General features: G+C 42.1%; 3 protein-coding genes across 8 annotated transcripts in view; 1 reads left to right on the plus strand and 2 right to left on the minus strand.

The window, feature by feature from the left end:
* Positions 1–20,989, plus strand: part of PNLDC1 (PARN like ribonuclease domain containing exonuclease 1) — a 54,591-nt gene extending 33,602 nt beyond the window's left edge. Inside the window, exons 20-21 of one of the 3 annotated variants that reach the window (XR_014524382.1) lie at positions 13,691–13,756; positions 20,886–20,989. The gene's annotated coding sequence lies outside the window, so the exon portion shown is untranslated. Of the gene's footprint in view, positions 1–13,341; positions 15,458–20,885 lie in introns of those variants that run through there. The other 2 variants (XR_014524383.1, XR_014524384.1) reach the window with 2 other exon arrangements.
* On the minus strand, positions 1,386–15,492 carry LOC310703852 (mas-related G-protein coupled receptor member A8-like). Its single transcript, XM_083496632.1, has 4 exons — positions 15,417–15,492; positions 11,551–11,663; positions 9,700–9,804; positions 1,386–2,494 (listed from the first exon to the last, which is right to left on the minus strand). The coding sequence occupies exon 4, from the start codon at positions 2,479–2,481 to the stop codon at positions 1,510–1,512; it is 972 nt and encodes a 323-aa protein (XP_083352758.1). The 5' UTR covers positions 2,482–2,494; positions 9,700–9,804; positions 11,551–11,663; positions 15,417–15,492; the 3' UTR covers positions 1,386–1,509.
* On the minus strand, positions 20,401–24,642 carry LOC310703854 (proto-oncogene Mas-like). 4 transcript variants are annotated; one of them, XM_083496637.1, is made up of 4 exons: positions 24,525–24,642; positions 22,777–22,861; positions 22,016–22,072; positions 20,401–21,472 (listed from the first exon to the last, which is right to left on the minus strand). In XM_083496637.1, the coding sequence occupies exon 4, from the start codon at positions 21,439–21,441 to the stop codon at positions 20,476–20,478; it is 966 nt and encodes a 321-aa protein (XP_083352763.1). In that variant the 5' UTR covers positions 21,442–21,472; positions 22,016–22,072; positions 22,777–22,861; positions 24,525–24,642; the 3' UTR covers positions 20,401–20,475. The 4 variants fall into 4 exon arrangements, with proteins under 4 accessions (XP_083352763.1, XP_083352761.1, XP_083352762.1 ...); XM_083496635.1 differs by lacking the exon at positions 22,016–22,072 and having other exon boundaries at positions 24,525–24,641; XM_083496636.1 differs by lacking the exon at positions 22,016–22,072 and having other exon boundaries at positions 24,538–24,554.
* Between the last annotated feature and the right edge of the window lie 2,382 nt (positions 24,643–27,024).

Here is a 27,024-nt window from a genome sequence, read left to right on the forward strand (position 1 = left end):
AGCTGCTTGTGTTGCTTCTAAATCAATTTATATCAGCATGATACTACTTTAAAAACTTATACAAATCTATAGCAGGATTGCCACACGTCCAGAATCTTCCGGACATAGCCATGCTGGTAGTGTAGATTTTGATGAATTTTATTAAAATAAGCTCAACAACTTTTGTGTCTGGATTTTCACTTTTTGAAACATGGCAATCCTAATCTATAGTGTGACTGCATTTGCAATACTGTGTACAATTCAGTCAGTTCACTTCAAAAAGGTTATTGTGGAGTTGGACACAGTTCAGGAACAGTTCAGAAAAGGGCAATGGAAGTGACCAAGGAGGTGGTGTGAGTTAACCTGTGAGTTAAAGGTGCAGCTGGATAAGGCTATTAATGGAGGATAAGGCTATTCATGGCTCCTAGCTACATGTCTGTGTTCTACCTTCACCGTCAAGAGACACTATGCCTCTGGCTACTAGCTGGAAACGAGTAGGGGAGAGTGCTGTTGTGCTTATGCCTTAACTTGAAGGCTTCTCCCAGGCACCTGGCTGGCTTCCATGAGAAGGGGCCGAGATGGGGTGTGGGCCTGATTCACAAGGCTCAATTTATGTCCTTACGTTTTTAACAGTCTCAAATATCTGAAGAGTAGTATTGCTAATTCCCCAAAATGAGCCTTTTCGTGAATACGCATGGACAACACACATTTACAGTGGAACTTCAGTTTTCGAACGTCTCCGTTGTCGAACGTTTCGGCTTTTGAACGCCGAAAACCCAGAAGTAACTGCTTTGGTTTTTGAATGATTTTCAGAAGCCGAACATGCCACGTGGCTTCCATTTTGAGTTTCCCTGTTGTACTGAGGATTCCGTATTCAGTTTTCGAGTTTTGAATGTTTTGGAAGTCAAACGGTCTTCCAGAACGGATTACTTTCAAAAACCAAGGTTCCACTATACATGCAAATGTGTGTATAGATACAGGAGCAGAACTGATCATAGCATGGCAGTGGAAGTGTTACGGTGAGCACCTGTACTTAAGATCTTATCCCTGCAGCAGTGATAACACCAAGAGGTCTCTTTCTTTCCTCTGGGCTTCCAGACTCCTCACTTTCAGCCTCTGTTGCCACTCCTAACATCTTTTTTGTATTGATTGCTTGCCCTTCTCAACTGTCTGATCGTCTTGTCCACACTTTTGCTCTCCCTTGAGGATCTTTACTAAATGACCACATTGAGAAATGGTGATCACTGTCAGTCTTTGGTGGCTCAGTCACCTTTGCCCTCTAGTTTTGACTATAGTCCTCTATTTTCAGGCCACCTGCTGCCTCTGCCTAGTTGGCCATCCAAAGGAGAAAGTGGCCCTAGTGCCACACCTAGGTGGGTGTATTAAAATCAATGTAAAGAACAACCTTAAAGTATTTGAAATAAATTTATTCTGAAACTTGGAAGGAATGTCGTTTTTTCTCCATAAAACATGTACATTTTATTTTATTTTATTTTATTTTTAAAATTACTTCTGAGGCCAAGGATATTGTCATGCCTGCTCCTGGTCCGCTGCTGTTGGCTCTGATGTGTCTTCAGTATCCTTTAAAGCCCTATCAAGAAACATACAGAAGGGTTCAAAGCCTTTCTGCCCCTTCCAGCTTCCAACAATGAGGAATACAAAAGGAATGCTGCTGCAGGTACAAGTATCCAGTAACAGAGCAGTGGTCGTCAACAGATACCAGTTCATTGATTCCACCCAATATGAAATAGCATGAAGTACTCTAGTTGGGACACTGAGAATCAGAATCAGAATAGCTATGACTACAATGGTGATGTCAAGTCTTGCTAGAGGCTTTTGCTGTGGTCTTCGACTTCTGATCCAAATGGCCAAAGTGAAGAAGAACAAGCTGGGGGAAAAAACGATGGCTTCCATGATGACTTCCACTATATTTGCAGTTGTACAGATGGCAGTGTTAACATTAACGGTTTCATATCTTGGATAGCAGGAAAAATATGCCATAAGTGACTCCAGGCCAGAAACCATCCACAAAATCGCACACATTGAGACAGAGAAATCTTTGAACCGGTGATGTTGCCACCAGACTGGGAAATAGACAGTGAGAAACCTTTCAGCGGTGAGAGCTGTGAAGATATATAAGGTGGTATCATATGCAAAAATATGAAGCATCTCCATTACACGTTGGACTACTGTAGGGGTTTTCATGTCTCCGAGAAAAAAAGCAGCCACTTCAAGGTTGCACAAGATTATAATAAGATTTGCAAAGGTCACATTTAAAAAATATGGGCCTAACTTTGGCTTGTTGATCTTGCAGCAGTAAAGGTACAAGACAATTGCATTAGCTATTAATCCACCAATGCAGATGGGAACAGATACAATCAGCATATTTAAGCTGAAATAGTATGAAGCCTCCATGTATTTGACCATTTTCTTGGGTGCACCAGCAGTGTGGGAAGACAAGGTGTTTGCTTTTGCCATCATGACATTATCAATGTATTCCATTTTTCTTCTCAACCTACAGAAATCACATATAATTTGTAATTATTAAGGTATTGAGTTTTTCAGTATTCCACTTCCCAAAATCTGGCAGAGAATTGCCAGTTTTGAATTTATTTATGCTCTTCCTTGTTTGGCTGCTTGTAATAGGCAGATATCAGAATTCATCCCCCACCCCCCATTAGGAATGGTTGCAGCGTTCAGGACTTTTTAGTTTAGCAAAAATATGAGTAAGGAGTGACTTAAGTGACTCAGTTAATATAATTGGGGGGGGACCATTTTTTTCAAGCAAAATCTTAGAAAATTCAGAGATGACTTCATATGAATGCTTAGTTTAAGTGGGACAAAGCACTATCCTATGGTAGAATACTCAAAGTAAGAATTTGAAAATAGCTGTTGCTGTTGCTGATACTGATTCCGCCTTCCCTTGTCAGAGACATGGCTCCTTCTTGCCTCCCTCCGTCCCCGGCAGCCGCCCCCTTCCCCGATCGGGAGAGCCATGCTAAGTCCGCCTCCTCTCTTTCATTAGCATCATGCAGACCTCTCCCCTGATGATCTTAGGGAACTTAGGGAAGTGCTGGGTGAGATCCCATGGACAGCAATACTAAAAGGAAAGGGAGTTCATGATGGCTGGGAGTTTGTTAAGAGGGAGATAGTAAAAGCACAACGTCAGGCAATACCAATGAGACAGAAACATGGAAGGTGCCTAAAGAAGCCAGGGTGGCTATCTAAAGAACTTTTAACTGAATTAAGATTAAAAAAGGATGTGTACAAAAAATGGAAAAGGGAAAAGGGGGGAAAAAATGGAAAAGGGGGGAAACCACCAAAGAGGAATTCAAACAAATTGCCAGCACGTGTAGACACAAAGTCAGAAAAGCTAAAGCACAGAATGAACTCAGGCTTGCTAGAGAGGTTAAAAGCAACAAAAAAGGCTTTTATGGGTATGTTCGTAGCAAAAGGAAGAACAAAGAAACAGTTGGGTCACTCAGAGGAGAAGATGGTGAAATGCAAACAGGGGACACAGAAAGGGCTGAACTCCTCAATTCCTTCTTTGCCTCAGTCTTCTCCAATAAAGAAAACAATGCCCGACCTGAAGAATTTGGAGCAAATGATTCAGCAAAGGAAACACAGCCCAGAATAACTAAGGAGATAGTACAAGAATACTTGGCTAGTTTAGATGTATTCAAGTCTCCAGGGCCAGATGAACTGCATCCAAGAGTATTAAAAGAACTGGCAGATGTGATCTCAGAACCACTGGCAGTCATCTTTGAGAATTCCTGGAGAACAGGCGAAGTCCCGGCAGACTGGAGGAGGGCAAATGTTGTCCCTATTTTCAAAAAGGGGAAAAGAGAGGACCCAAATAATTACCGCCCAGTCAGTCTGACATCAATACCAGGGAAGATTCTGGAGCAGATCATTAAGCAAACAGTCTGTGAGCACCTAGAAAGGAATGCTGTGATCACCAATAGTCAGCATGGATTTCTGAAAAATAAGTCATGTCAGACTAACCTGATCTCGTTTTTTGACAGAATTACAAGCCTGGTAGATGAAGGGAACGCAGTGGATGTAGCCTACCTTGATTTCAGCAAAGCATTTGACAAGGTGCCCCATGATATTCTTGTCAAGAAGCTGGTAAAATGCAGTCTTGACTATGCTACCACTCAGTGGATTTGTAACTGGCTGACTGACCGAACCCAAAGGGTGCTCATCAATGGTTCCTCTTCATCCTGGAGAAGAGTGACTAGTGGGGTGCCACAGGGTTCTGTCTTGGGCCCGGTCTTATTCAACATCTTTATCAATGACTTGGATGATGGACTCAAGGGCATCCTGATCAAATTTGCAGATGACACCAAACTGGGAGGGGTGGCTAACACCCCAGAGGACAGGATCACACTTCAAAACGACCTTGACAGATTAGAGAACTGGGCAAAAACAAACAAGATGAATTTTAACAGGGAGAAATGTAAAGTATTGCACTTGGGCAAAAAAAATGAGAGGCACAAATACAAGATGGGTGACACCTGGCTTGAGAGCAGTACATGTGAAAAGGATCTAGGAGTCTTGGTTGACCACAAACTTGACATGAGCCAACAGTGTGACGCGGCAGCTAAAAAAGCCAATGCAATTCTGGGCTGCATCAATAGGAGTATAGCATCTAGATCAAGGGAAGTAATAGTGCCACTGTATTCTGCTCTGGTCAGACCTCACCTGGAGTACTGTGTCCAGTTCTGGGCACCACAATTCAAGAAGGACACTGACAAACTGGAACGTGTCCAGAGGAGGGCAACCAAAATGGTCCAAGGCCTGGAAACGATGCCTTATGAGGAACGGCTAAGGGAGCTGGGCATGTTTAGCCTGGAGAAGAGGAGGTTAAGGGGTGATATGATAGCCATGTTCAAATATATAAAAGGATGTCACATAGAGGAGGGAGAAAGGTTGTTTTCTGCTGCTCCAGAGAAGCGGACACGGAGCAATGGATCCAAACTACAAGAAAGAAGATTCCACCTAAACATTAGGAAGAACTTCCTGACAGTAAGAGCTGTTCGACAGTGGAATTTGCTGCCAAGGAGTGTGGTGGAGTCTCCTACTTTGGAGGTCTTTAAGCAGAGGCTTGACAACCATATGTCAGGAGTGCTCTGATGGTGTTTCCTGCTTGGCAGGGGGTTGGACTCGATGGCCCTTGTGGTCTCTTCCAACTCTATGATTCTATGATTCTATGATCTCTCCCAGCAGCTCCATATAGATGTTAAAAAGCATGGGGAAGAGGATGGAACCCTGAGGGACCCCACAAGTGAGAGCCCAGGGGTCTGAACACTCATCCCCCATCACCACTTTCTGGATACGGCCCAGGAGAAAGGAGCAGAACCACTGTATAACAGTGCTCTCAGCTTCACTAGATGGTGCAGAAGGATGTTATGGTCGATGGTATCAAAGGCTGCTGAGAGATCCAGCAGAACTAGGAAACAGCTTTCACCTTTGTCCCTAGCCCACCGGAGATCATCAACCAGCGTGACCAAGGCAGTTTCAGTCCCATGATGAGGTCTGAATCCCGATTGGAAGGGATCCAAATGGTCTGCATCCTTCAGGCGTGCTTGGAGTTGTTCAGCAACCACCCGCCCAATCACCTTGCCCAAAAATGGAAGATTTGAGACTGGGTGATAGTTGGCCATATTAGCCGGGTCTAAAGGGGTTTTTTTAAGAAGCGGTTTAATAACCGCTTCTTTTAGCATGGCTGGGAAGGCTCCCTCACAGAGGGAAGCATTCACCACCCCACAGAGCCCATCGCCCAGCCCTTCCCAGCTCGCTTTTATTAGCCACGATGGGCAAGGATCATGGAGACAGGTGGTCGGTTTCACTTGTTGGGATACTGCCAGGGAGACAAAGTCCATCATGGCCCCCAAGCCGGCTGCCAGACGGTCCATCGATCTCCCGTTGTCACGCAGTATCAGCAATTAGTCACATGAGTTTCCAGAAATAGCTTGCCACATTCCAGAGCTCATGCACACTCTATCAGCAGATAATTCACAGCAGAAGTTGCACGCAGGAGAGCATTATTTACAAGTTTTATTCAGCGTTGATCAGAACAAAGAAAAACATGACTGCCTGCATCAGTGTCTCCAGACACAGAGAGAAAACAAAAGCAATAGAAAACATAAACATCCTGTGAACAGGAAATACGCAGACTCTGTGACTGTCAAAGCCTGCTCCCTTTTAAGGTGGAACAGAAATATCCTAACATCACTTGCCTAAGCAGCATGTTCACATCCTCAGAGGTAACAGATTTGAACTGATTCCATGCAACTTGACTAGATAGGACTCTAGCACTTCCCCACTCCGGCCCTGCTCCCATGGTGGAGTCTACCTCTTTCCGAAACTGAGAGACTTTATCTGCAAGAAACTTTGCAAAATCATTGCAGGAGACATTGGGGTCTTTTCTAGGCCCCGATGGCAAAGGTGGTTCTGTTAAATTGCGAACCACCTGAAAGAGTCTCCTGCTGCTACTTTGCTACTTTCTGCATATACAGTAGAGGTGGTAAAGAAAGTCCTCTACGCCATCGTTATTGCCACTTGGTAGGCTCAACATTGAGCTCTAACCTGTTTCCGGTCCAATTCAGAATGGGGGGGGGGGATTTTAGACCACGTAAGCCTGCAGGAGAGAGTGAAGAAAGTCAAATTACCACTGCTCTGAACCTGGAAACGGGCTGCTAGTAAGATGGAAGTTTTGGATATGCTCATTGAATAGATCGTTTGTTGACAGTAAGTTAAAGAAGAGAAATACATTGTTTCCATTGTCTCCTGCGTTTAAAAAGGAGTAAAAGTAATTGAAAATTGAAACTAACTTTATTGCTTGAACTGTGCTTAAAAGGATTGATACAAATAGAAATTGTTTCCTCCTAGAGGAAGCCTTTGAAATTGTTACATGAGCTGAGCTGGGGGAATTTCCAGCTGCAAGATAAGACTGTGAGAATCTGGGATTGACCTTGGACCATTAAGAATGTTGACAGAAGAAGCCTTAGTGGTTGCATTATGTAAGATTAATGACTCACTGGAACAGCTCCATAAGAAGACGGATGTGATGATTATAAAAATTGATAACTTGGAACAAAAAGTGACTAATTTGGGACAAAAAGTGAATATTAATACAGAAACTATTCAGGAATCGATACAGGGATCTACTTTGACATGGCAAATTGAGGAGAAGGCGGGGGAGAAAGTTGTTGTTGTGGAACCTAAAGTAGCACAAGTGGAGAGGGAGAGAGCCCCAGCCTCACAGATGCAATTTGATGACTATAAGTTGATGCCTTTTATGACTGAATTTAGAGAAAGTCAGACTTTGAGGATTGGAGCCCCGCTTGGACTGGAGAAGGAAAGTTGGATAGATCCCTTCACGCAGGGATTTATTGACCTTTGGGACCTGGACTTGGGTCAGGATGAGACTGGAGTTGTGGGGACCGCCAGACTTGGAGGAATTTTGAAATATGACTGGAAATATCTTTTGAATTTTAGTTTTAACTATGGAGATTTGGCTGACTTGTCGAGAAGGAATAAAAACATTGCTAGGTGGGAATTTCCCCGAGATCTACTTTTCAGCATCAAAGGAAGGAAAATAAGAACAAGATCAGGAGAAGACAAAGCAAAGTGCATGTATAAATATGAAGAAGACCTGCAGAAGGGACTTGGAAAAGAGTTAAGAGCCTTGGACAGAAGATCACCAGGTTGATGGACTATATGGAATTGACGGAAATGACTGGCAGAAACCGATACCAGGGAGAAGAGACGGTGGAAGAATATTGGAAAAAGTTTAAAATCTATATATGGAAATAATGTAAAATTAATGAGTGTTAGAAAAATGTTGGAAGGGAATTATACGGCTTTAGTAGAAATGTTTTAAGGAATTAAGCATAAATAAGTATTATAGTATTAATGGAAAATAAGGTTAAAATATGTTAAGATAATCATATGACAGAAAATAGAGAAAGATGGAAAGGATTTGCTGAAATAATAGAAATGGAATACAAAAAGGGAGGTGAGAGGAGGTCGATGAAACAAGGGAATGAAAGAGAAGATATTGAGATGGTATGATGTGTGTTTTTTGAATTGTTTTTGCTTTCATTTTGTTTAATGTGTTAATATTGTGTTGTGTATTGTTTATATATTGTACTGTATTGTTTTTTTCTTTTTCTTCTTTTTTCTTCTTTTATTTTCTTTTCTCCTTTTTGTAAGGTTTAAAAGTAATAAATATTATTTAAAAAAACAAAACAGAATGAGTTTTCCGCCACCGGTGCTCTACCCATCTCAGCAATTGTTTCATCGCCCTCAGCTACAGGGAAAACCACGGGGCTGTCCGGGCTCCATGTAATCGGAGAGGGTGCTTCGGAGCCAAACAGTCAATAGCCCTGGTTAACTCCGCATTCCAGCGGACCACCAGGGAATCAGCTGAAAGGCCATCAACATGGGATAAAACATACCCTACACGCTCTGGAAACCATTTGAGTCCATTAAGTGGCGGGGGTGGACCATCTGAATCGGTCACACCTCCCTGCAGAGGGGAAGGGTCGTGGAGAAGTCCAGATGCACCAGGAAGTGATCTGACCATGGCACTTCTTTTGTTTCGCTTTTACTTAGTGTCAGATCACCCACGTCACTAGAGGTGAACACCAGGTCCAAGGCATGTCCACGGTTATGTGTTGGGCCAGACTTATTCAGGGACAGCCCCATGGAAGCCATGCTTTCCATGAAGTCCCGAGCAGCCCCTTGTAAGGTTGTGTCAGCATGGGTGTTAAAATCCCCTAGGACAACCAAACTAGGTGTCTCCAGGAGAACATCCGCCACGACCTGAAGCAAGTGTGGGCCCCGCTCCCTGATGCTAGGCCTTTTCCCATCCGGCCTAGGGATGGGACACTTGCTTCCTCCACACTCACAGCAGCCGTAGTAAGGCATTTTAAGGTACAGTGGTACCTCGGGTTACATACGCTTCAGGTTACAGACTCCGCTAACCCAGTAATATTACCTCAGGTTAAGAACTTTGCTTCAGGATGAGAACAGAAATCGTGCTCCGGCGGCGCAGTGGCAGCAGGAGGCCCCATTAGCTAAAGTGGTGCTTCAGGTTAAGAACAGTTTCAGGTTAAGTACGGACCTCCGGAATGAATTAAGTACTTAACATGAGGTACCACTGTATATGTATTTTAAGATTAGCAACTGCTGACTTCAACGAAATGCTGAGCAGTTGCAAAAACAAGCTAACTCGGAGGAATTTCATATATTGCCTGAGCAAAATGGATTCCAACAAAAATGCAGTTTAATAGGTCAATAATAAAAGTTTCGCCTTCACCCCTTTTCCCTCGTTAGCAGCAACTAGAATTTTAATTTTAATATTTTTGTTATGGGGAAAAAAGTTTCAGTAGCATAATAGAACATAATCTCGTAACTTTTCCTTCAGGATTTTTTTTTTTTTTTTTTTGCGATAACAGATATAAGATTTTCTGCCTTTTCTCATTGCCCCTCTGCCATTCCTACCCATCACAAAAGTACAAAGGCTAGGTATATATTATTTTTGCAGTAAACTGCTTAAAGATCTGATCGCTGATTGGGTTCTCTTTGGAGAAATAGACCACATACAGTCAGAATTAATTCTGCAGGTTCCTACAAGGCCTGATAAACAGCTAAACAGATAGATAATGAGGGGAACTAGCAGCAATGTGGGTGTTTAAAAATCAAACTCACGTAAGCAGTAGCAAGACAGAAGAGTCAGTACTAATGTGATTGTACTCCAATTTTCATTTCAAACTTCTTTGACCATGCTTCTGCATAATATGACCAGTTCCACTCCTATGAAGTGTGACTTATGTAACAAACTGAATACTAGAATCTCATGACCTCACAACTACTGTCAGGTGCAATATCACCTTGTACCTATATACATATAGCTTCAAATGAAGGGAAGGAGACTGCTTTGATTTCCCTGGTAGATGACGTGTACCTGGAGAGAGAGTATTTATTTATTTATTTATTTTTATTTATTTATCGAATTTATATACCGCCCTATACCTGGAGGTCTCAGGGCAGTTTACAGAACAGTTACCCCTTTTCATAGGCACCAATTCCTAGGAGCCAAGGCAGTTTGAGCCCCCCAAATGTGTATTTTGAGGGGGCTGGGGTGTTTGGCCCCACCCTGGCTCCTCACCACATTTCATAATGTCACACCAGCCACACACCCCCATCCACTGGAGAAGCCAGCGCCTCTGTCTCATTTGTTATCTCAGTCCTCTGGAGATCTTTTCATATCATCAGTCATCGTAAGCTCTTCAACAGTCTGGACTGGTTCCGTTCCTGAATGGTGGAGAGATACCAGAAAGTGGGTCTGGAGCCACTCCTTGCATGGTTTCTAAAAAAGTTTTGAAGGCCTCCATTTCCACCAAGGGAAAGGAAACAACTTTCTTACGGTCCACATATTGCACATGGAAATTCTCTTAACTGCTCAGCCACAGCAGAAGGCAGGCGAACGATGCATCGTGGAACATTTGTCCTTAGCCCAACTCAGAGACCTAGTCAGGGTTACAAGCCCTGCCCAACTAAAAAGGCCACAATATTCTTTAAATTAAGGTCCAAAAGCCTGGGAGTGTGTGGGGGGGGGAGTCTTTGCCTGGCACCTAGAACTAGATAAGAATGGTTTCAGGTGTGCTTTCCCAGGCAGAGCATTTCCCATGCAGGGACCATCACTGGAAAAGGCCTGCTATCTTCTTGCCACCTTCCAAACCTCCCATGGAAGGGGCATATGAGGAAGGGCTGCGTATAATGAGCTCTGGGAGCCTCTGGCAAGATCTTGGACAGCTTTGTGAAATCTTGTGAGAACTTCCAGGGCCTGCAAGAGAGTCTCCCAGAGCATGGTAAGCAAGGTTGAGAGCTTAAAAGCTCTCTCTGTGCCTGGTTTTCCCACCACAGAAGGAGCTTTTAAGTTCTCCACCTTGCTAACCAGATTCTGGGAAGCCTTCCTACAGGCTCTTGGGAGAACTCTCTCTCTCTCTCTCTATATATATATATATATATTTGTGTGTGTACATTTTTATTTTCAATTACAATTCAATAATAGCCTCATTATAAGAATACCAATTTATAATACAATTATTATTACCAATTGTTCAAATACTGATAATTTAGATAATTTGGCTTGATAATTTGCTTTAATTCTGCATTCAAAATCTTATTAATGTCCATTACATTCTGATCATAATAACAATCCCTTATACAACAACTGCAGTATTAATAACTTCTATTCATGTTGACACATTAAATGATTTATAAAACTGCAAGCGAGGAACTCAAACTATATCCTTGTTCTTCCTGTGTGTGGCAATTGTTCTGTCCATTGTGTTTCTTCCTGTCCTTGTAAGATGTTATGTCTCTCTTCTCCCCCCCCCCCCCGTTTGTTGCTGTTATCTGTCATGCCTTGGACGGAGCTGATATCCCATTGTTGTTCCAGAAATTTCTCCATCGCTCCGTCCCGTGCTTCGTTGTTTTGCAACTTTAACAACAGCTGCAAAAGTCACTCTGTCCCAATAAATAACCTGTTCTCACCATTTTTCCTCTCAGCCTGGGAAGAAGAGTGGTCTGTCGAACTGCAGATGACTCAATAATGAACCTTATCAATTCCTTGGCAGTTTGCAGACTCCTTTCATCCTTCTGTCCAACTGAGGATATATGAGCAATTATACTTCCAACTAAATTAAATTCCAAGTCCTCTTATAAATAAATTCCAAGTCACTCCATAAATAATAAAGGGTGAGGAAGAGCCAGCTCTAAGTTTCCATTGTAAACCTTTTGCAAAATAGAACCTCCCTCCCTTTTTCCTTTTTAAAAATACACACAGTTCCATTTAATGTTATATTCCATATGTATAATCCAGTTTCTTCCATCCTTGCTTGTACAAATATAATGTGAACTAACATTCAGAGGAGGTTGCCAAATCATAAATGTAGAGAACGTTAAATAAAGAAACTATAGGCTCCCCTCCCCACATCTTTTACACCTAATGAAGTCTTATCTCGAGTTCAAACCTTAAAGTCCTTGCAGTTGGTTTTGTTCCACAGTTTGTGATCTCATCTCTTCTAGCATGTTCCTGTACTTTAGTCCAATTAAGTTCTAATGAACAGGAGAACCTCTGCTTCTTAATGGCAGCGTTGGAGGGTTTTCACCAGGCAAAGTGATTTTGCACTCAGCGCCTCCCTGCTCCCCGCATTTCATGTCAGAGCAAGAGCCAGGTACTGAGACGAACTGCGAGTGAAGCCCATTCCCCCCATCCCGGGGGGGGGGGGGATTTGCAAGGAGAATTACCCTCAATCATCCTTGTTTTTCCTTTGCCAATGATCTCCTGCTGTCGTGGGGTCTGGTTCCATTAAGGCAGAGCGGAACCGGAAGCTGGCTCTGGGGAGATCTTGTGAGATCTCACAAGATCTTGAACGGCTCCATGAGATCTCACCAGAACCTTCATGGGGAAGGCAAAGCCTGCTCGGCCCTCCAGCTTCAGAAAGGTTGGGGGTGCTCATGCAGGGATAATTCTGGGGTAGTTTCAACTATATACAATTTTAGTTTTATGTGCAACCCCCAGAACGCAACCCCCCCCCCAATGTTGTGGGTCAACTGTACTGCCTAATATTTTGAAAATCATGTCTGTCTGTCTGTCTGTCTATCTATCTATCTATCTATCTATCTATCTATCTATCTATCTAATATTAAAACAAAAACACAAACCTATAGCCAGTAAAGCTACAGTAAAAACACAAAAGTCATATAAAAGCAAGCATACAGAAATCCAGAAGTTTCAGGCACATAAAACAAATTGCATGAGTTGGGGGAAATATGTACATGCAGATGTTTATATGAACAGATCTGGCGGCAGCATGGTTAGCCTATGGGAGATACCATAGTGAGCTCTTGCACTTCAAAATGTTCCGTTCAGCAGTTGACAACACCAGGCTACTTCTCTAGCATTTGCTTCAAAGGTTTTTCTCAGAGATGTATGTACTGGATGCTGTTCTCAGTTATTCCAGATATACTTATATATCCACCAACACACTTCTTTTCTCTGGGCTTCCTGGCTTCTCGCTTTCCTCTTCTATTGCCCATCCACCTCATGAAGCTGTGATAGCTCAGTTGGTAGAGCATCAGACTCTTAATCTCATGGTTATGGGTTCAAGCCCCGCGTTGAACAAAAGATTCTTGCATTGCAGGGGGTGGACTGTATGACCCTCGTGGTCCCTTCCAACTCTACAGTTCTCTGATTCTATCTGACCTCCTTTTCATAGTGGTTGTCTGCTTGCCTTTTTCCGCTGTTCAGTTACCTTGACTGCACTTTTGCTTCCTTTGTAGGATCCCTGCTTATTGACCACACTGAGAAATGTCAAACTCGGTGTTTGGTGGCTCAGTCACCTCCGCCCTCTGATTTTGACTCTCAGCCCACCAACTGGCTCTGCATAAGATGCCACCCGGACTGGAGATTGCCCTAGTATAGGGCCTAGATGGGTGCATTAGAAATAATGAACACAACATCAAAACATTCATAATAAATTTATTCTGGAACTTGTGAAAGAATGTCCATGTTTTTCTATAATCATCTGATGCGGGGGTTGGGGGGGGTTGGCTTCTGATGCCAGAGATATTTTCAGGCTTGCACCTCATCTGTTTTGGTTGACTCTGGCATGTTTTCTGTATCCTCCAGTGCTCCCTCAAGTAACATATGGAAGGACTTTAAGGCTTCCCACCTCTTCCAGCATCCAACAATAAGGTACACAATAGCAATGGCACTGCAGCAGATTGAATCCAGTAACACAGTAATGATTTTCAGTGTAGCCATATCTACTGAGAGTTTCCAAAATGAAAAAGTAAATGTAGCTCTGGTTGGGACATTAAAGATAAGAATCACTGTTGCTATGGCCACAATGGTAATGTCAAGTCTTTCTCGAGGCTTTTGCTGTAATCTTAGGGTTCTGATCCAAATGGCCAAAGAGAAAAACAACACGCTGGATGGGACAAGAACCACCTCAGTTATTAAGGATATTATAGTTGAAGTTCCACATTGAGATTCAAATTCCTTAGTGGTTATGAAGAATTTTGGGAAGCAGAAAAAAAAGTACAGAAGTGACAGATTGCAAGACAACATCCATAAAATCACACACAGTATGACTGAGAAATACTCAGACCGGTGATGTTGCCACCAGACTGGGAAATAGACAGTGATGTACCTTTCAGCAATGAGAGCTGTAAAGATGTATAAATTGGTGTCATAGGCACATATATAGAGCATCTGGATTAGACGTTGAATTGGAGAAACTAGACGTAAATTTATAGAATATAAAAAAGCAACTTCAGCACTGCAGAAGCTTGTCAGAAGATTTGCAATAGTAAGATTTAGAAAATAGGGGGTTAAGTTAGTGTGTTTGATCTTGTAGCAGAAAAGCCAAAAGACAATTACATTCGCTATGAATGCAAAGATGCTGACTGGAAGAGTTGCAATAAAAATTGTTCCAAGCTCCTTGGAAAGTCTGAAGGGTTTCTTGGTTACACCAGCAGAGCTGGAAGACGACATGCTTTCTTCTGGTATCACATTATCAATATAAGCCATTACTCCTTTCAACCTGTCAAAATCAAACATAACTTACAGTTACTATTAAGGTACCTAGATTTTGTAATAGCCATAGGAAAACTTCAAATGATCACCTCTCAGGCAAGGATGTTCTTGTTATTAGATTCTACTCCCACAATTTTTGGCAACTGGAGGGAATTAAATGAATGGGATAAGGATCTTACCAGTAACTGGCTGGTGGGCATAGATGTCTAGGGACCTGTAGGTCAAGAGGAGGCTTTCCCTCTGAATTTCTTTGCTCCCTTTGCCAGACTTGGGCTGAGTAATACTCAAGCAAATGAGAATAAGAAGTCAATGCTTTTGGAGAGAGTAAAACAAAGAGTCTTGTTGCGCCTTAAAGATTTATATTGTGGCATAATTTAGATTTGATGAAGTCAACTCTAAACCATGAGAGTTTCTGCTATGATAAACCTGTTAGTTTTTAAGGCAGCACAAGACTCTTTATTATTTTTGCTGCAACAGCCTCTTATGACTAACCCTTTGCCATATTGGGGGAGGGGGAGGAAAATATTCACAGGCAAGTGGCTGCCTGAATTTCTGCCTTTTCTCTCCTCTTCCCCTTTTCATTCCTTTGCAACCATCACAAAATATGAAGGGTGGCCATATACGTTTATGCAGTGATCTGCTTCACAATTTTATCACTGAATGGATGTTGTTGGGAGAAGCAAGTAGAGGTACCCCAAATTATCTCTGGCAAGTTCCTATAAAGCCTGTTAAGCAGACTTGATGAGACTAACATGGATATAGATGTTGAGAATCACACTGACGTAAGCAGCTTCAAAGCAGAAAAGTCAATACTAACATAGTTGCACTCCAATTTTCGTTTCAACCTTCTTTTCTCATACATCTTCCTCTCACAGTAATAGAATTCTGCAAAGATGTGACCAAGTGCCACTATTATGAAGTGTTGCTTGTGTAACAACTGAATACAAGAATTTCATGACCTCATAGTGACTGTCAGCCACAATATGATTAAACTCACATACTTCTCTGTACCTATTTAAATCTGGCTTCAGATCAAGGAAAGAGAGTGCTTTGATTACCTTGGTATATGACCTGTACCTGGAGAGATAGGGTAGTGTGACTTGATTTATTATCTCAGTTCTCTTTCTGCCCTGCCATGCTAAATGATCAAGTTCGTTCCAATGCACGAAGGGTATTATGTGGCCCCTGTAGTGGTGCCAATTCCACCGATCAAAGCTGTCAAGTGGCACATGTAAGAAAAAGTGATCTTGTAGGTAAACTGATCCCAAATTAAAATAAAAAAATTCCTTCCAGTAGCACCTTAAAGACCAACTAAGTTAGTTCTTGGTATGAGCTTGGTATGAGCAAGGGGTGAGAAGGTGAGAAATGGCTTAGTCATGTATAATGAGATAAGAATCCAATGTCTTTGTTCAGACCAGGTCTCTCCATGGTTTTAAGTTTGGTAATGAGTTGCAATTCAGCAGCTTCTCTTTCCAGTCTATTTCTGAAATTCCTTTGTAGTAAAACAGCTACTTTGAGATCTTGTATAGAATGTCCTGGGATATTGAAGTGTTCTCCTACTGGTTTCTCTGTTTTGCGATTCTTGATGTCAGATTTATGTCCGTTTATTCTTTGGCGTAAGGTTTGGCCTGTTTGTCCAATATAGAGAGCTGAAGGACACTGTTGGCATTTGATGGCATACACAATGTTAGATGATGAGCAATTAAATAGTCCCGAGATGGTATGTGTGATGTTGTTGGGGCCAGTAATGGTGTTGTCCGGGTGTATGTGGCAGCAAAGTTGGCATCTGGGTTTGTTGCAGGCTCTGGTGCCAGTGTCCGTGTTAAGTCTGGTTGTAGTATTATTGTGGGTTAGGAGTTGTTTAAGATTGGGTGGCTGTTTGTAGGCAATGAAAGGTCTTCCTCCTAGAGCTTGAGAAAGAGAACTGTCATTGTCCAGGAGAGGTTGTAAATCTCTGATGATGCGTTGTACTGTTTTAACTTGGGAGCTGTATGTGATGACTAGAGGTGTTCTGTTATTTTCTTTTTGGGGTCTGTCTTGCAGCAAGTTCTCTCTGGGTATCAGTCTGGCTCTGTTGATCTGTTGTCTAACTTCATCTGCTGGGTATTTTAGTTCTGAAAAGGTTTGCTGTGGATCTCTTAGGTGAGAGTCTCTGTCTGTAGAATTGGAACAGATGCGGCTGTAACGTAGTGCCTGGCTATATACAATGGATTGTTTGGTATGTTTGGGATGGTAGCTAGAGGCATGTAGATATGTTTGTCGGTCAGTTGGTTTACGGTATAAGGTGGTGTCTATGCGCCCATCCTGTATTTTTATAGTAGTGTCCAAAAAATGTATTTCTTGCATAGATTGATTCATTGTAAGGTTGATTGTGGGGTGAAAATCATTAAATTTCTGGTGAAAGGTGTCCGGGGTCTGTTGACCATGTGTCCAGATGATAAAAATATCGTCAATGTATCGCAGGTACAAGAGAGGTTTGAGTGGGTAGGAGTTTAGGAAACGTTGTTCTAAATCTGCCATGAAGATGTTGGCATACTCTGGGGCCATGCGGGTGCCCATTGCTGTGCCGCTGATCTGAAGGAACAGGTCATCACCGAATTTGAAGTTGTTGTGGGTAAGGACAAATTGGCAGAGTTTGGTGGCAAGGTCCGCTGTGGTTTTATCTGAAATGGTGTTCCTTATAGCTTGTAAACCATTGTTGTGTGGGATGCTGGTATACAGAGATTCCACCTCGATAGTAGCTAGTATAGTATTGTTGGGAAGATTATTTAAAGATTGTATTTTCCTCAGAAAATCTGTGGTGTCACGTACATAGCTGGGAGCATTGATGGCATATGGTTTCAGAACAGAGTCCATATAACCGGAGACACCCACTGTAATAGTGCCAATACCTGAAATGATGGGGCTTCCTAGATTTCCTGGTTTGTGTATTTTAGGTAGAAGATAGAAAGTTCCTGGTCGAGGTTCTGTTGGTGTGTTGGTGAGGATCTGTTCTTGGATGTGTGGGGGTAGCTCCTTAACAATCTTGTTCAGTTCTTTCTTGTATTCTTGTGTGGGGTCTGAGTCCAATTTTGTGTAAAAGGCGGTATTGGAAAGTTGTCTGTGAGCCTCCTGAATGTAGTCAGTTTTGTTCATGATGACGACAGCTCCACCTTTGTCTGCTTCTTTAATTATAATGTCTGGGTTGTTTCTGAGATTATCTATGGCTCTCCTTTCAGCATGGTTTAGATTTTGTTGTAAGCGATGGTGTTTTCTGGTCACATCTGTTTGGATTCTGTGGTGGAAGCAGTCAATGTACAAGTCCAGTGTGGCATTGCGTCCATCAGGAGGGGTCCATGTGGAGTCCCTTTTTGTGTAACACTTTTTCGGTGGTAGTTGGTGGTCAGTGTTCTGTTGAGAGGCTCATCTCAGCTATCTGCCAATCTCCCATTCCCACCACCCTTCTGAGTAATACCCCTCCCCACCTTCTCACTATATAGAAGGATCTGGCAACTTCTGTTTCAGTGTATCTGAAGAAGTGTGCATGCACACGAAAGCTCATACCAAGAACTAACTTAGTTGGTCTTTAAGGTGCTACTGGAAGGAATTTTTTTATTTTGACTATGGCAGACCAACACGGCTACCTATCTGTAACTGATCCCAAATTATTAAGGGCTATGTATATGTACATATGGGACATGAGTGGCACTGTGGGTTAAACCACAGAGCCTAGAGCTTGCCGATCAGAAGGTCGGTGGTTTGAATCACCGCGACGGGGTGAGCTCCCGTTGCTTGGTCCCAGCTCCTGCCCACCTAGCAGTTTGAAAGTACATCAAAGTGCAAGTAGATAAATAGGTACCGCTCCGGTGGGAAGGTAAACGGCATTTCCGTGCGCTGCTTTGGTTCGCCAGAAGCGGCTTAGTCATGCTGGCCACATGACCCGGAAGCTGTACGCCGGCTTCCTTGGCCAGTAAAGCGAGATGAGCGCTGCAACCCCAGAGTCATCCACGACTGGACCTAATGGTAAGGGGTCCCTTTACCAACGTATACCAACAGTAACCTGGGCTGGTAGCAAATCGGCAAACAGTGCAGATCTCTGAGCACAGGTGTTATATGCTGACAAGGCCCTTTCCTGTCAGCAATCGTGCTGCAGCATTCTGCACTAGCTGCAGGTTCCAAATCAAGCACACGGGAAGACCCACATACAGCAGATTGATGGCACCTTGCCCTAAAACTCCTCATGACCATCCCCAACAGCTTCATATAGATATTATATAGCACTGAAGAGAAAATAGTCCCCTGCAGCAGCCCATAACATAGCTGCCAGAAGGTCGAAAGGCCCTTACTCAATGCTGCCCAATTTCTTTGACCAGCCATGCAGGATGACATATGTTCACTTGCTCCAGATCCAACGCATGCCTGAGACTTTCTACTGTAAATATAAGTATTTTACCTGCATAGTTTTTACTGCTGCTGTAGCTGAGAACCAATTCAAGACTACCAATAAGTAAATCCTATCTTAAGCTTGCTTCCACCATCTGTTGTCTGATTTCTTTGTTAAGTGAGGTAAATGAAAAGGGGGAGCCAGCTTCAATTTTGCTGCTAAGAATGGGACTTTGTTCAACCCACACAAGTGGGCGCCTGGAGGGGTAAATTACAATTAATATATTCGTTCCTATCTATTAAAACCCATTCCACAATATACAGCTGAGGGATTGGGCTACAGAATAGTAAGCTGAGACCCAGTGCCATACATATCCCACACTGTCGGAAGTAGGTGATAAATCCCTCAGCTACTCTCCTCCCTCTGCCTCTTCACTGAGGGGGAACTCCACCAAACCAAACTTCCCCTCAACCTAGGTAGGGTAATATATTCACTATTTTAACCTTCAGTTTTGTCTGGTCATATTCCCTTGCAATGATATACCCCCGGTTGTGGTCTGGTGGTTCATCCTAGTATTCTTGGAAAGAAGGGTTCCTGAATTGCATACAGGGCCGGATTTAGGTTTGATGAGGCCCTAAGCTACTGAAGGTATTGGGGCCCTTTATAGGTCCAGCTGTCCTTTGTCAACAACAAATTGTCACTGTTTTTTTGTGTTGAATATATGCTATATGGTAATTTATGGACCTAATAGGCATCTAAAGCTATTTGCACATAACAAAATATGTATTTTATTAAAGTAACTTACACCATAGGAGCCTACACAACACAAAACACTGTTGCTGTATGTAGGTTTTATTTTATTTGTGTGATTGATATATATATGAAATATACATGCAGTTTTTCCCCCCTTTAATTTTTTTGGGGGGACCCCAAGAGAGTGGGGCCCCAAGCCATAACTTGTTTAGCTTATATGTAAATCTGGCACTGACTGCATATCTTAAGCCTGGTCAACTTGACACACAGAGCAAAGCTGTTGTTCAAGGCTCACTATTTAACTCCATTCCCTAACTGGGCTGTGGCATTTCGATACCTTTTAGATAGACACAATGCCTATCTAAAAGGCATGGTTACTGCTCAGTCCCAACTGTGTCTATTCAGAAGTCAGTCCTATTGAATTCAGTGGGGCTTACTTCCAGGTATGTCGAGTGAGGATTACAGGCCTAGTATTTATTTAGCAAAACAAAGTTGTCTGTATCACCAGGGTTACTCTCCAGTTTTCTTTTCCACCTTGTTTGATCATACTTCTGCATTTCGTAGAAGCTTAATCCTGCAAAGATACACCTCTTTGGTGATTTGAGGGCCCTGTTACCCCATCTGCAGATGACTTTTCCATGGTCTCTAGGTGAGTATTGTAGCCTACAAGTAACAAACAGTAAAATAAACAAGTCATAATATATTTATTCAGGAACCAGAAATGCCAGTCTATATTCTTTGACTTAGAAGCCTTTTCAGTTCACATTTGAGGCTCTGGATGCTTCTCAGTCTCCTCTTGGTCTTCTTGAGTTCTCTCTGCTTTGTCACTCAAAGCTCTCTCAAGAAACATATGGATGGGCTTCCCTCTCTTCCAACATCCAACAGCAAGATATATGAAAGGGTTGATGCTGCTCTTGATGGAATCAAACAACAGAGAAAGTAGAAATGGGACTGGTGCATCTAGTGTTTGGTGCCAATATGCGATGGCATCAACAGTTCTAATTGTAAAAGAAAAGATAAGAAATACAACAGCTAAGATGGTGATGGTGATATCAAGTCTTGCTGGAGCGCTTTGCTTGGCTTGGCTTTGCATTTTGACACAAAGAGCTGCGGTACAAAAAAACAAGATGGGTTGGAAAACCAGAAGAGTTATTGTAATTTCAAATATAGTTGCAGCTGTACAATCTGCGCTCTCTCCGTTGTAAGATGAAAGGAACCTTGGATAGCAGGAAATATAGGCCACTAGTGACACCAGGCAGGACAAGAGCCACAACACGGCACACACAATGATGGAGAGGTACTTTAGCCTGTGACGTTGATACCAGACTGGGAAGAAGACAGTGAGGTACCTTTCAGCAGTGAGAGCTGTTACCAAGTAGATGCTGGTATTGTATCCAAATAAATATATAAACTCCATTACATGTGAAAAGTAGAGATTGACATAAATTTGTGCCAAAAATGTGCTAAAAACCATAATGTAGTAGATGTTTACAATAAGATCAGCAGCTGTCAAATTGAGAATATAAACTGAGAACCTAGTCCTCTTGATCCTGAAGCAAAGAAGCCAGAAGTCAACTCCATTCCCAATTAATCCCCAGATGCAAGTTGGAATAGATAAAATGATAATTGTTTCCAAGAAATATTGCTTCTTTGCCCAGTTCTCCAGTTGTGCATAAATTGTATTGATTGTAGCAGTGTGGGAAGACAAAGCAATGGCATCTGTCATGGCCTTAATGTGTCCACCAATTCTTCACCTGCTATAAATCAAACACAATTTGTCATTAGTAAGATGTAGTGATAGAGGTAGAAAACATCCAAGAACACTTGACAGGCAATATTCCAGTCCCATAAGCTTTGGTTCGTCGGTCAGTCGTCTTAGTCGTGCTCAACTCTCCGTGACCCCATGAACCAGAGCATGCCTTGGAATTTCTTCTCAAAGCTTCTCCTTTTGTGCATGGAGTGTTCATGGCAAAATACTGGAGTGGGTTGCAAGTTCCTTCTCCAAAGCTTTGGTTAATAAAGGCTAAACTGGAATTTATTTTCCTCCCTAGGCTGCTTCCTGCTTCCTGCTGCTGTAGCTGAGAACCAATTCAAGACTACCAATAAGTAAATCCTACAGGGGCTTTCTGCATTCATTTAGATGACACGGGGGTGCTTTATCATTACACAATTTTCTGTTGCCTTTCGCTGCTTCTATGGTAAGCCCTAGCAGGTATCAACCATCCAGATACTCCCCCTAAAATATCACAACCTCCAGAAGATAATGCACCCCAGATCTACATGTTTGAAGGATTCTGTACATGTTTTCTCAGTACAGACAGAAATTACAGTCAGTACTGGATTTTTCCAGAAGTCATCTGCAAAAGATGAATAGGAAACAGTCAAATTTGAGTTACAGGTAGGTAGCCGTGTTGGTCTGCCGTAGTTGAAACAAAATAAAAAAATTCCTTCCAGTAGCACCTTAGAGACCAACTAAGTTTGTTATTGGTATGAACTTTTGTGTGCATGCACACGAAAGCTCATACCAATAACAAACTTAGTTGGTCTCTAAGGTGCTACTGGAAGGAATTTTTTTATTTTGAGTCAAATTTGAATATGTTTCAGCTATACAACCCTTCTGCAAGGAAATGTTTTGTACCAAATATACTCATATGCAGAAAAGCATTCAAATAGTCAATATTGCTTTACATAGCAATGAGGCTTTATGGTGGTTCAGTTTCTATCAAGTACCAGTGCTCTGTCATCTAGCTGTTGCGGGTAAGAAAATACAGCCTACCTTGCACTGGAAACATATTGAGCAACTCGCAAGAACGAACTCATTTTAGAACAATCACACCCTCAGGTTTTTTTAATGAAGTGAGTGACAGGGTATGCAATTTCCTCATAATTACGCACACACACACACACACACACACACACACACATACGTACATGATGCAATTTGGCTAACTTCCATGATCCAAACTTCTGTTTCATGAAGTTAATTCAGGATATCTAAATGTGCAAAATATCCCAGTTCAGACCATCATTCCTCTCTTAATAAGCTTAGGTGTGCACACACCTTTTGCTCATGCAGCTCTCCTCTCTTCACAACGTGCAGCAGTCCAACCCAGGCATCTCCAGTTCAGCACAGCTTTCTGTTTCATCTGAAATGAGAGTTACCAGGTTTCAAAGAAGCCAGTCCTGAAAGTGCCTTAAGAGCCTTGGGCTCTGACACGCCTTTCAATTTGTGCAGCCAAGATGGGTTTACTAGTGACAGCAATTGGTTATAGGCTTTTCCTGCTAAGGGCCCCATATCTTGACTTCTACCGCCTCCGCAGCAATCTTTTGTGGCGCAGTCGGTTGTCTCAGGACTTTATCATCTCACAGTGCTGCATGTATAGACCAGGCCTTGTCCTCTGAACTACCTGCAAGGCCTGTTTCAAGCAAACTCCGTCCCAGGGAGTCACTTGGCAAAGTGCATGCCTATTATGAAGAAGCCAGTTGAATGTGGTGAAAGCCCCACTAGTAGGGCCAGAAAAACACAAGTAGGATACAAGGCATTATCTGGTTCCTAGGCAAAGTTCTAAAACAGGACTAGCAGGTGTGGCGTTTGCCTCCTAGGTGGGTCATAAGGAAAGAGTTAAATGAGTGTGATGTGATTGGCCAGAGAGAAACTGATAGGAGGAGTTAGAGTTAGAGTCTGTGTTGTGTGGAAGTCAGTTGAGAGTTGGGAGTTGGTGAAGGAAGAGGGAGGATAAGTCTGTGGGTTGGTCGAGCTGTGTTGTGAGGGAGTGAGAGGAACTGTTAGGTGGAGTCAGATAGTTAGTTGGGATAATCAGTTTGAAGTTGTTAGGAACGTATAGGACAGTTAAGGAACTAAGATTAAGAAACTGACAAGAAAAATTAACTGAAACCTTAAACTTGTTCATGCTAAACAATAAACTTGATTATTTGTTAATGTTAACATTAACGGGTTGGTGGCAGCGAAGAGGCAAGCACAGTGGTGGCACAGGGATCAATGGACCGTCAAACGTTCGGGGACCCTGTGTGATCGCCACAAAAGGCAAGAAAGAAGGCAACATTTTCAACTAGACGCAGTCATCCAACTAGAGTAGGCTGATCTGTTGATCCAGCAAAGATCTGGAACTCACTGAAGGTTTATAAAAGTGGCTGCCCAGACAGAGTGCTTAGCTCCTTGCCTGGGTAATTTTTCACATGTTGGCTCTGGAAGTTTTAGGAGTACCTCGACTCTGTCACAAGTTCTGAAACGGAGTTGTTGGAATCTGAGGAATATGGTTGCAAGGGTTGTCCAGCAGCTCTTGTGGCACAAGGGCTTCTGGTTGAAGGGGATCCTTCTTTGGGGTTTGAGCAGAAGCGAATTTTCTTGCCATCTGTTTCATCTGTGGAGTTCCCACTATGTTTCCTGATTGTGGGAGTTTGACTCCAAGGTAATGTAACGCAATTGCATCTTCTGGAGAGAAGATGTCAGGGGCAGGTGTTGGATGGAAATGTAATTCCATCTGTACAATTGCTTTCTCCTCTGACGCTGCCACAACTGTACCCAGGCCTCACCACAGTACAAAAGGTGCATGTACAAAAGGTGTACAGTGATCTACTCAACACCATGGTTATGACTGAAGATTCTTAGGAAAGGGAAAAAAAATCGAATTCAGTCTAGCAAATTCCCAGGACATTTGTTAAAGACATGTAATGATGTGACTAATGAAAATGATAAATAAAATATAAGCATAGTTAAAGCATTAAAAACATTTTAAAACACCAACAAGCATAACATAATGAGCTTCAAGATAAACAAATAAATGCTACCATTGTAGTTAACCTCCAGTTGTCTTTTCAACCTTAGGGGGCCACTCTTTTCCTCTTCTCAGGAGCTTACGACTGCAAAAGTATGAACCACAGCACTGTGGTGATGTGTTCCTATGTAATAAATGGAATGTAAGAATCTTATGACCTCACATCAACTGTTTTCTGGAGTGTGGTAACATCCACAATTTTATCACCCTCAGTCATGGCTTTTTTAAGACTTGCAGAGGCGTAGGAGCAGAATTTCATTTGTGGGGCCCATGCTCTTCACTGTATTCTATGTCAGTGTAATTTCTCTTCCTCTACAGTTTAAAAATCATTTTATGATTTTTAAAAAAGCTGTAGTTTATTTCAGAAGAGGTAAGTTAGGGGAAAAACACACAAACAAAATTCAAACACACACATGGCTCTCTGCAGGGGGATAAACAGTTCCTACCAGATTTCCGGATTTCATTTTTTACTTATACCCCACCTATCTGACTGGGTTTCCCCAACCACTCTGGGCAGCTTCCATTATATATAAAAAGGTAATAAATGCAGGTAGGTAATAATGAAGACGGAGTCCAAAGAGAAAAGAAACTGATAACACTTTACTGAGGGAAACTTGATGAAAACAGTATATAATACAAGAAGAAATAAACAGAGACATCATCTTCTTCTGAATTCAAACTTTGTTCATAACAGGAAGACATATAACTTCAAATACAGGGGGGAAACTATATCAGAAATGCACAATCAATTAGAGCATGGCAGTACATCAGTAAGCATCATGCCACCCAACCTGGTTGCTAAGCAGCACCACCAAACACTCCCTCTTGCCTAGTTGGCTTACTGAAAACAGAATTAATCCTTAGATTACAAACTGAATGACCCCTGTTGTTACATTTCTAACATGGAGAAGGTTAAAGCAGCCAGGGAAAGTATTGAGGGTTTCAGCAGTGAGTGGAAAGATGCTGTCTGTGCACCAGAGGCTTCACTGATAGGTTTTTAAAATAGTTCTGCTGTAATTATATTAGAATAGAAGTTGTTTCAAATCCAGTTCTATTGTTTCCTGGTTACTCTTTGATCCAAATCTCATGCCCATTGTCTCATATATGTATCCTGGTTCTGATCCAAGTTTAAACAAGGGCTATAGACTCTTGCAATTATGCCTTTATGTAAGATAAACAGAACTTCCCACTTGCTCTCCAATTTTGTATTAGTACCACTCCAGCCCATTCCCACAAAGTGGTTTAAAGGGACATAACTTATAGACAGTCTTGCAGGAATATGGGATATTATATACTGAGAGCACAGGGAAGCAACATTTGCTTCTTTGAAAAGTCAGACCACTTTCTCCACTCTTCATTCCTTACTGATTAAAGCAAGTACTTTCAAAGGGCAACACTTCAAAAATCAGCTCATTGCAAAAGGAATTGTCTTTTTTAGACTAAATACATATCAAAGGAAGTAGAAAATAGGTTTAACTTGGTAATAATTGTAATGATAAAGTAAGAATGGGGTAAATATGCTTTCTTAATACATATATTTTACATGTTCTCTAGAGTAGGAGTGTGGCACCTATGGCCCTCCAGATGTTGGGTAACAACTCCTATAATCCCTGATCATTGGCTGTGCTGACTGGGGCTGATGGGAGTTGGGAGTCCCACAACTTCTGGAATGCTACAGGCTACTCATTCTTGCCCTAGAGCAGTGGTTCTCAGAGGGTGTGGCAGGAGAGGATAGCAAGTGAGGCAGGAAAATTAAGGACGAGCAAAGAAGCATTTAAACATTCCAGTGTAGTATAGTATAGCATCCACACCTCTCTTCAAGAGCATTGGCTGTTCTTATACAGTTCTCCACAACATATTGTTGTGAACAGGGTTTTTTCAACTCTGACAAATATGAAAGATCACAAAAGAGAAAGGCTTATTTGTGTTAATGAGAGTTTGTTTCAAACTAGACCTAATATAAATCAGATTACCTAGAAAAAGCAAACCCACACCTTTCATTGAGTCTGTATACATGCTTAACGTACATATGTAAGGGGCTTGTTTAAAATTACATTTTGGCAATGAGTGATTCATGTTCTTATATAGCTGCATTGTTTTAAACTTTCTGGATGACCCACGGTCATATTATAAAGTAGTTGTGTTCTACAGTATGTTATAAATCGTATTACTGCTGGGAGTTGTTTCTTTTTGTTTTCCAAAGTATTTATTATTGATAAAACATTCAGTGTGCTGAAAGCAAAAAAATTTTTTTGAAAGTGTGGCCCAGAGGAAAAAGTTTGAGAACCACTGCCCCAGCAACAGTCCTTACTAGCTGGAGCTTATTTTCAATTTATATTTTATTGACCTTTAAGCTGCACTTTTACATTAACTCCTCTGTACAGATCTCTTATCTGGGTCATCTGCAGACCGTCTGCCTCTGTATTCAAGATTCACTTCCTTTCTTCCAGACGCTTGTTGATGAACCACCTTGAGAAGCAACCAACTCACTTATGCCCCAGCAAGGCTCTTGT

Source organism: Podarcis liolepis, assembly GCF_965112155.1.
Source record: "Podarcis liolepis genome assembly, chromosome: 3".
Classification (NCBI taxonomy): domain Eukaryota; kingdom Metazoa; phylum Chordata; class Lepidosauria; order Squamata; family Lacertidae; genus Podarcis; species Podarcis liolepis.

Bases quoted from the DNA above. Each gene is read 5' to 3' on its own strand.
- LOC310703852 (XM_083496632.1), bottom strand. From the start codon at position 2,481: ATGGAATACATTGATAATGTCATGATGGCAAAAGCAAACACCTTGTCT.
- LOC310703854 (XM_083496638.1), bottom strand. From the start codon at position 21,441: ATGACAGATGCCATTGCTTTGTCTTCCCACACTGCTACAATCAATACA.